At 38.9% G+C, this 9,701-nt stretch overlaps 2 protein-coding genes across 2 annotated transcripts; one reads left to right on the forward strand and one right to left on the reverse strand.

Moving 5' to 3' along the window:
- The first annotated feature begins 474 nt into the window (after positions 1–474).
- LOC135163153 (trifunctional enzyme subunit alpha, mitochondrial) lies at positions 475–4,772 on the forward strand. Its single transcript, XM_064122389.1, has 7 exons — positions 475–734; positions 960–1,069; positions 1,161–1,433; positions 1,659–1,909; positions 2,232–3,415; positions 3,562–3,764; positions 4,102–4,772. The coding sequence occupies exons 1-7, from the start codon at positions 662–664 to the stop codon at positions 4,303–4,305; spliced, it is 2,298 nt and encodes a 765-aa protein (XP_063978459.1). The 5' UTR covers positions 475–661; the 3' UTR covers positions 4,306–4,772.
- Positions 4,773–6,091: 1,319 nt separating this feature from the next.
- Positions 6,092–8,156, reverse strand: LOC135163171 (Krueppel-like factor 6). Its single transcript, XM_064122425.1, has 3 exons — positions 7,905–8,156; positions 7,521–7,685; positions 6,092–7,379 (listed from the first exon to the last, which is right to left on the reverse strand). The coding sequence occupies exons 1-3, from the start codon at positions 7,962–7,964 to the stop codon at positions 6,456–6,458; spliced, it is 1,149 nt and encodes a 382-aa protein (XP_063978495.1). The 5' UTR covers positions 7,965–8,156; the 3' UTR covers positions 6,092–6,455.
- Between the last annotated feature and the right edge of the window lie 1,545 nt (positions 8,157–9,701).

A 9,701-nucleotide genomic window follows, 5' to 3' on the forward strand; every position in this document is an offset into this window, starting at 1 on the left:
GACACCCTAGCCTCCAGCATTGCATGTAGCGCCCTGCCTCTCCTGGGGTGAAGTACTACGATGCCACTGAGGTCACTCGAACCCCCAGAACAGAGCCTCTACGTTAGTCAATCCTCTTTGATTAATTTACCAATGACAACTGATCAATTCATTATTTATCATTGACTATCCACATTCTTCAAATCATTTGACGTCGGCTGGTACCAATTTCCTTTTGAAAATATGTGACAGAGGGGTTAAAATTATTTTTCAGATGAACTTCTTGAGAAATGCAAACAATAAAAAATATTATCTATCAAATATTCTTTCACATGTATCCATTTTCTTCAAAACACCTACAATCGATAACAAATGGGAAATTTAGGAAATATCAGAATTGAGGAGGGGGAGGGGGTAATTAAACGGATCTTTCAATTGATGGCGAATTCCGAAGTCAATCCTCATCCCCTGCTACTGAAATGTGAAACTACTCTCTGGCTGCTAGCTGTGTAAAACCGAGAACTGCCGAGAGCCGACTCCTGGTGTCCATTGCAGTGTTGGAGTGGGGCTAGCAGGGCAATGGAGACCCGAACAGTGCCGAAGAGAGTTCCCTGACCAGTGTGCCGATCGGGTTTAGTCAGATTGCACTTGTACAAGAACATTATCCAAAAGTAGTTCTAACATGGCCAGTTTAAGGATTTTTGGGGCTCTCAGAAGATTTCCCCGAAACAATTATGAGTGCGTTATTAGATCAGGTGAATCAGTTTATTTGTCATCGTAATCACTCTGTTATTACTATCACATTTGATCAGATAATAGTCTGTTGTCTTAAAAAAAATGCACACCGCCCTCATCTGAAAATTAACCTTTGTACCCGACTCGAATCTCTTTAAAGATTGTTAATTCAAAACGCTGTTTCATTACCTATCTTGCATTATTCAGCATTTTCTAATTAGATTTTTTTTTCTCACATTTGGAAGGCCATCAGACCTCTCTTAGATTTTTAGCAACTTCAGTGTCCAATAAGCATACAAAATACAAAATCGTCGAGGATGTGGCTGTTATCACATTGGATTCTCCAGGTGTCAAGGTAAAATTCGTCCAGAACATCCTTATCCCAAACATCCTACTATATGTGAAAAATATTGTTGACACATTATATCATTAAAATATTATTTCAGGAGAATACCTTGAACGCTGAACTGGTTCAAGAACTGCAGGGTCATCTCGAACAAATCGAGAGTAATTCTGCTGTTAAATCTGCGGTCGTAATGAGTGGCAAACCAAACAGTTTCGTTGCTGGGGCTGATATCTTAATGTTGCAGAGTCTCAAGACAGAAGACGAAGTTTATCAAGTGGCAAAAGAGGGTCAAAAAGTTCTGGATAGAGTGGCCGCCAGCAAAAAACCTTTTGTTGCTGCTGTTCTGGGTACTTGTATGGGAGGTGGTTTGGAGGTAACATGTATATACATATTTTTCCTCTGGTCAATATATATATACTGCTCACTCAAAATTTTTATAATTCCTATGTGTGTACATTTATAGAACATTTATTCTTCCAAGAATGTACACAAATATATTATTTGTTTTTATTCATGCTGTACAGTGGTTTTTGTTATTGAGAATATTTTATGCTGTTATAATTATGATCTATTGATGACTCTTTTCGTCAAACCATAGCTGACACTCGCTTGTCATTATCGCTTAGCTGTGAATGACAAGAAAACACTGATAGGATTGCCAGAGGTTAAGCTCGGTCTCCTACCTGGTTGCGGAGGAACTCAGAGGTTACCCAAGCTGATAGGGCTACCACAAGCCCTCAGTATGACCCTCACTGGCACCCCATTAAAGGCTGATAAAGCTAAGAAGTTTGGAATAGTTGATTTACTAGTTAATCGACTCGGACCAGGTGTTAGTACAGCTGAGAACAAGTAAGTTAATTTTCAGTCTTTATGAGTCTTTTACAATTACCTTAACAATGTTACCGCGTACAAACAATGGCTTGAGTTGGATTCATTCTCTGGTGAATTGATAAACTGGTGACAGTAGATTTTTTACGTTAAATCTCAGATTTTTTTCTCGAAAAATATTTCATTTTCTGTCATCTATGCGAAGAAAGTTTTCTATTCTCAATTCCAGTGTGCATAGCACTGCATTAAAGAAATTGAAAAGAAAATTTTCGAGATTATGTCAATGAAAATCACAATTTATTCCTCTCAATCAGCAACAATAAACCTCAACTTTAATTTGCAGTACACTCAGATACTTAGAGGAGATAGCGATAAAAACAGCGAAGGACTTGGCTTCCGGCCAATTAAAGGTGAACCGTGGTCCCAAATCCATTGTACAAAAAATTACAAATTGGGCATTAACTTTGGACATCGTAAAAGATCAAATATTCAAGAAATCTAAGCAACAAGTAATGAAAATGACGAATGGTTTGTATCCAGCACCTTTGAAAATTATGGACGTGATTCGTACAGGACTTGACAAGGGTTCGGCAGCTGGATTTGAAGCAGAGGCCCGTGGTTTCGCCGCTTTAGCAATGACTCCAGAGTCCAAAGGCCTTATAAACCTGTTCCTCGGTCAGACTGCATGCAAAAAGAATCGTTTTGGAGCTCCTAAAAACCAACCGAAGAAGCTTGGAGTGATTGGGGCTGGATTGATGGGTGCAGGTATTGCCACTGTTAGTATTGACAAAGGGTACATTGTGGCATTGAAGGATACCACTGAATCTGGACTTTCCAGGGGCATTGGACAAGTGCAGAAAAAATACGAGGATGGGCTCAAGCGAAAGCGCATCAGTCAGGTGGAAAAGGGCCGAATAATGGCCAACCTCATTCCCACGTTGAATTATACTGATTTAAAGGATGCCGATATTATTATCGAAGCAGTCTTTGAAGATTTAGCTATCAAGCACAGAGTAATTAAAGAACTTGAGGCCACTGTCCCTGAACATTGCATTATCGCCTCAAACACGTCAGCTATACCAATCACTAAAGTTGCTGCCGGCAGCAGTCGCCCTGAAAAAGTTATTGGTATGCACTATTTCTCACCAGTAGATAAAATGCAACTTCTTGAGATCATCACGCACAAGGGAACATCCACAGAAGCAATAAAAACTGCGGTAGATGTTGGATTGAAACAGGGAAAAGTTGTTATCATTGTTGGTGATGGTCCTGGATTCTATACAACTAGAATTCTCAGTACTATGTCAACGGAAATGTTGAGATTGCTTCAGGAGGGCATGGATCCCATACGTTTGGATAAACTTACAAAGAAATTCGGATTCCCTGTTGGTATTGTGACACTTGGTGATGAGGTGGGCATTGATGTTGGATCACACATTGGTGCTGATCTTTCCCGAGAGTTTGGGCCACGGTTCCAAGGGGGCGACATTGGAATCATGAGTGACATGGTTAAAGCCGGATATTTGGGTAGGTCCTCTCTCACTCTTAATGATAATCCATTAAAAAAATGCAGGGAAATTCATCTGCAAATATTCGAAATATTCTTTTGTGAATGATTCCCCTGGATTGTAAATTGATCGACTTTTTCTCATTGTACCATTAATTTTTATCAGGCCGAAAATCGGGGAAAGGAATTTATGTCTACGAAGCTGGTAAAAAAGACCGAGATGTGAACCTTGGAGCTTTGGATATTCTGAAGAAATATCACCTCGAGCCGAAAGGTAGCACTACCGATGAAGATCTTCAAATGAGGATGGTCACTCGATTCGTGAATGAAGCTGTACTGTGTCTTGAAGAAAATATCCTGGCTAATCCTGTAAGTTCAACTATTTTGCGTACGCGTATTTCAAGTCACCATACAAGTTGAGTCTCATTCTAGAGCTATTTAATTAAAAATTTTTACTTCTCGAAATTCAGAGAACTTGGCAAAGATCCAGGACAGAGCTCAACTTGTATGGGGGCTCAAAATACTTGCTTTGATTATTATGCATTGGAAATTTCTCGAAAAAGAGATTAAAAGAATTAAAGCTGACATCATTTTTTATTGATGTGCCTTCTTTCCGGCATAGAATGACTTCATTCTATTGAATTTCGTATCAAAATTCTTTTGAGTCGTTATACGCTACTATTACTAATTCGTCTAATTTTTCTAGCTTGAGGGAGATATTGGCGCCGTATTTGGTCTTGGTTTTCCACCATTCACAGGCGGTCCATTTAGATGGGTCGACTCCTATGGGGCCGCTAATATTGTCCGGAAGATGGAAGAGTTTGCTAGCCATTACGGTGATGCATTCAAACCCTGCCAAACCCTGTACAACATGGCAGCAGATTCAACGAAAAAGTTCCACTCCAAGTAGAGAAGAATATTGAAGAATTTATAGATTTTTACAATTTCTAAGAGAATTGCCGGCAGTGCGGAATTTGACGACTTGATAAAAGCTGTTTAGAAAGTATTTGAGATTTTCTATGAATCAGCGCTAAATATATTTGACTTAGGGATCTTCGAAATCCTTTCAATGAGTTACAGAACATTTTCGTTCAGTGTATAAAATAGGCGTACCTCAAAGGTAATTAGTCAAAAAGAGAAGAATTCCCTGTCGAAGGACTCATTCAGTCAACTCGTGTGTGCTCTTTATGAAGAATAATTGCATTTTATACGGGAAATGTTTACATTTCCATATTTTCTAGGAATATTGAAAAATTGTTATAAATATATTTTTTGAAGAATGGAAGATGTTATTCTCACATCCAGAGAAATGATGAGAAACCATAATGTAACAAATTTTACACAATGCATAAATGATTTCATTACTTTCCATTATTATTCCAGCATAATATTATTTACTCCCGCCCTTCTTTCAATGGCTGAGCACTACAGTCGACTTTGAGTAGACGATCAATGCGAAAAAACGTGAATGAGATGCATTAATCAATTCATGGCGCCTTGTCGAGCAGATCAGAAAAAATTGACACGTTCCAAGCTCAATGATTCCACGTCAGTATTATAATTTGTTTAACAAATAATTGTGTTAATAAGTATAAATCTTCGTAATAGAATAGGTATCTTGCGTCATTTACCGGTCCAACACTCCCAGTCTACTCGTCAATGGCATTTATTGATATGAAAAAAGAAGGCGGGGTCCTTGGGCTGATGCAAGTATACGAGAAGTTTCATTGACCAGGGAAAATTATTGCAGAAGCTTGATTAGCTAATGAAAATACCCATTTTCACTTGGAAAAATCACGACCGGTCAATGATTCCTTAAAATGATCTTTCAATTATTTTTCGGAGAGAGATACCGTGAAATCCACACCAATTCGGTTTTTCTCGTGAATTTCTATCGGGATCCGAACCAGTGCGAAGCAATCTTATGCCCAGTTGTTTGCATTTGACAATAACGATGATGTAATTATGAATAAATCATCGAATTCGTAGGAAATGATGAGGAAATCGTGGTGCTCATTGCATGTAACTGAAGTATGTGGTGGAATAAATTACGATAACACACCTTTCGGCTATCACTTCTTTCTAGAAATTTCTGATAATTCTCGGTGTATGTCGCGTGCGTAAAATGCCCTTTACCGGTCCTTTACCGGATGCTGATATCTTAATGAGAAACCGAGATAGAACTTCTTTATTTTTTTACGACGTGATGTGCGTAATGAGGACTACGCGCCGGACACTGGCCAATAGATTAACAAATTTGAGTTTGACGAACTAGAAAACGAAAACAGGTCGAAGTCCACCCCGGGAACCTTGGCGCGTTTACCTTCTGACCCCCCAGTGTATACACTGTGTCACAGATCCGTTCGGAATATCTCACAAGAATCTTTTTTAAGGCCGATAAAATAATGGAAAAGTTCAGCCTTCTTATCAACAAAAAAATTGGCGAAACGTTTCCTGTCGCACATCTTTTCGACAGCAAAAAATAAATTCTCGAGTTAATTCAGTGCGAAAGCCTTCTCTAACGACGACTTGAAATACTTTAATTGTAACAGTAACTAAAATAAAAATTTGCAAATTTAGGCTTTGAAATGCTTTTTCAATCCGTTACTATGAGCACTTGAGAATTGAGAATAAAATGGTCCCAAAACATTCTCATAAAGGAAAGCAAAGGGGATATGGATTTCTAAAAAACTCTGTTGTTAAGAAAGTACGGAAGTCTATATTGATCTTTTATATACAATTTTATATTACAAACAAATAATCCTAGGAGGAAGTCTTAGCATTTGAACATGACCTATTTATACAATATTTCAATCTCGTTTCGGTCCTCACGGATATCTCATGTCGATGTTTTTTAATGTCTCGGCCATGAGCTGTTTCTTCATTAAACACATCAGAGATCACAGACACACTTACATTATTAATAATTACTCATTTTGTTCGATACGTAGAAATTATGATAGAATACATAGTACGATTTTTCATTTGCACGAGAGTTCTCATATGAAGTTTGAACATAATTGTTGAACCAAAGGGACTAGAAAATTAGTGATGAATAATTTATGCGGCAAGTTGGGGAGGTATTAAGTTTGGTAGGTGGGTCAGTCTGGACGTAAGAACTGGAAGTAAATTAACTGTCACTGGTCTCTGTCCTATTTGCGATTGGCTCAAACTGGTTGTTCGTGGAGGTGTTGATGATGTGCTAGGGTGAAACGTATCAGTCGAACTTTTATCTCTGACATGTCTTTTGACGTGTTTAGCCAAGTGATCACTTCGCATAAATCGTCTTTGACAAACTGAACAAACGAATTTTTTCTCCCCGGTGTGTGTTCTCTTGTGGCGGGAGAGTTCATCACTCCTTGAAAATCTCCTGCCGCAGTCGTCGTAAGGACAGGGGAACGGTCTTTCTCCGGTGTGTGTCCGTGTGTGGGCTTTTAAATGCGATGATTTAAAATAATTTTTCCCGCAGCCAGGATGCTCGCACTCGTAAACTCGTCTTCGTGCTCCAGCATCAGTCGAAGCTGCTTTTGGATTTGTAGTGACTGCTGATGGTGTTGTAACAAGGAGAAGAGGTGTCCGGGGTAGCACCATGGGTGTTCCAAAGATACCTGTCACTGGAACCATTGTTATCTGTCCCATGGGCGCTGGTTTTGGGGCTAATGGTTGTAATTTTTGTCCTTCAATTTTCTCCGTTCTTATCATTTCACGATCCGTGTTCTTACTGTTGATAAATATTTCTTCTTTGCATAAGCTCATTTTTAGTTGGAAATTCTTCAGAATATTTTCCGGCTCCGGGAAATTATGGTGCCTCAGCATATTTTCTTCTCTGGTTACCAATGAAATTTCTCTTCGGTGACTTATTGGTGCTTTCACTACGGAAATTGGAAGGGATGCTGGACGACAGGTGCCATCACGATTTGCATGCATTATCACTGATGCACGAGCTGGCTCTGGACTAGGTGGTGGTGTGCCATCCAGCAACAGCTACAACAGAAACGTTTAAGATAAGTTTCTTTTCCACACATTGTAATGGAAAACATTTTCGTCCTTCGAAAACGAGTGAAAGTTTCTCGGCGATGGTAAACATACGGCACAATAGCCCCAAATATAAGTCCATGAAATTACCTTGGTCAATTCACATTGCTGCTCTAAACAGCGGCGTTTACGCGCCGGCTGGTCATCCTCTTCAGTGTCAGATGATTGGGGTGTGGGTGGCAAATCCGGCCGGACATGTACCGTCTCCTTTCTCAGCAGAGCCTCAACACTAAACGATGACTGCAGAGGTTCGACCTTAATTGAAAAAAAAGTAAAATTATAGTATTTTTCCACTTCCAAAAAAATTCTCTGATCCCCAGTTTTTGAAAATTTCGCGGGCATCGATGCTCCGCGCATTCGAAAGCGCGGCCTCAATTCAAATCACCGTAATTCACCTCCATAATTTTCAAAACATTCAATAAATTCTTAAACCCTCTCCCCAACAGACAAATCAATCAATTCCATAATACTCACATGAACTTGTTTCAACTGAGGGGATGCGGGTGGTGAAAGTGGCACTTCGCTAAGATCCATTGTTTAAACAATAATAATTGCAATCGAAGCACTGACCGAAATAAAACGAACAATCACTCAATGGTCGAAAAATCAAATAGAAAGTTCATCAGTTGAGTAATAAAAAAAATCCTCTTTACATCGTAGAATAATAAAACCATTAAAAAATAAAATGCAGAGTAACGAAGGTATTCCCTGGGCGTCGTGTCCAGCAATGAAGCCTTCTGAGATCGTACCTTGGTCGTACGGCACGATGTGTTATTGTCCGATTGTGTTGGTGATCATGCGGTGTGCACTCGCTTCTCCAATGGAGTAAAGGGGCTCGCTCCTCTCCACCAATCGTCGTTGATCCATCATTTGCTTGTCGCGTGATCGCCATCGTGCTGTTCACGTGCTCACAGTCTGACTGAGGTCGTGATCGTGACGTCAGTGTGCGTGTTTAACTCTCCGGTCGATACGTCATGGCGTCATCGTGGCACGGCGCGCCTCAAGCGTCATGCAACCTGCACTGCTGCTCCTTTCCCTCTCTCGTGCCTCCATTTTTATGGCTGTTTAAACCAGTGACATGTACAAAATACGATACTGCATGGAGTATCATTGGTCTTGGATTTTTTTTTATTTGAGTATGTGACGAGCCAAGTTGATTTCATCTTTTTTTTTTTCATCACTATCTCGAGTGGAAAATAAGCCACGGCTTTGAACATTCTATTTCCATTGGGAATATATCGAATGTTTGCTGGACAGAGCGTTCATGGGAGACTGTTGGACAAGGGGTCAGCAATTCATAATGTTCAGAGATGATAAATGTTTTTTTTTTGTTTATGGCCCCTGTCTACTTAAAACTAACGCTCGTCTGTTTGTATTATTAACACAGCTCTATTTACCCCGTTTAATCGAAGATATGCACGTGCGACACTCCTGGGCTGCATACACGGTGGGCTCGTTCTTTGGAGATCTAGCGTTGACAGAATTTTAGTTCTACGATTATCGTTCTATGGGGATTTGGTAATTTAGTAACAATGAGCAAGGTAATGACTTGTTGGAAGACTTTAGGGCTCGACAGTATATGTATATGATTCGTTTTCGAATTGTGTCAAGGTGATTTGAAGAAAATTTATTCCTTTTGATTCCAAATCGAAGGTTTGTTACCTTTTATTTTAACAGGCTTTCAACCGTGAAGATATATTTTTAGGAAATTGTTATAAATCTTCACGGAAAGAGGACTGAAGCTGAAACTGAAAAAACCGTTCCATACTTTAAAAAAGTACGCAACTATTCTGTTTACTAAATTTTCACTGAATACTATTTTGACTGGCAGATTACGAAACAGGCACGCAATTTTTCAAGAATTTTTCTCTCTGCGTATGAGTTAATTTCTGATTAATTTCATTTTGTTCGGTTTGAAGACTATCAGTTATTCATTGATAAATAATAAATGTTTGAACAAATAATAATCCTATGTACAATATTCTTTTCGTTTTGTTTCCGTATTTTAATTGATAAATTTGATGGTGAAGGTGATGGAATCTACAGGGTGATTCAAACTCAACTGTAAAAGATACTGAGATATTCTCAATGTGACGTTTCATATTATGCATAAAACTTGAAATAAACATCTGACTCTGAATGTCAATTAGTAGTATTGGGTCTCATCCGTATATAATTTTTTTTGTTCATTCATTCAACCTGTTCTGTTATAGAATATTTTTTTCAAAAATCTTTTTTTATGGAGTGGAATGTCGTCACTCTATCGATTAT

The sequence above is a fragment of the Diachasmimorpha longicaudata genome, chromosome 5 (genome assembly GCF_034640455.1).
Source record: "Diachasmimorpha longicaudata isolate KC_UGA_2023 chromosome 5, iyDiaLong2, whole genome shotgun sequence".
In the NCBI taxonomy this organism is placed as follows: Eukaryota; Metazoa; Arthropoda; class Insecta; order Hymenoptera; family Braconidae; genus Diachasmimorpha; species Diachasmimorpha longicaudata.

Bases quoted from the DNA above. Each gene is read 5' to 3' on its own strand.
- LOC135163153 (XM_064122389.1), top strand. From the start codon at position 662: ATGGCCAGTTTAAGGATTTTTGGGGCTCTCAGAAGATTTCCCCGAAAC. The intron at 735-959 runs GTGAATCAGTTT...CACATTTGGAAG, and splicing joins TGAGTGCGTTATTAGATCAG to GCCATCAGACCTCTCTTAGA. The intron at 3,765-4,101 runs GTAAGTTCAACT...TAATTTTTCTAG, and splicing joins AAAATATCCTGGCTAATCCT to CTTGAGGGAGATATTGGCGC.
- LOC135163171 (XM_064122425.1), bottom strand. From the start codon at position 7,964: ATGGATCTTAGCGAAGTGCCACTTTCACCACCCGCATCCCCTCAGTTG. The intron at 7,686-7,904 runs GTGAGTATTATG...TTTTCAATTAAG, and splicing joins CTCAGTTGAAACAAGTTCAT to GTCGAACCTCTGCAGTCATC. The intron at 7,380-7,520 runs GTAATTTCATGG...TTTCTGTTGTAG, and splicing joins AGCAATGTGAATTGACCAAG to CTGTTGCTGGATGGCACACC.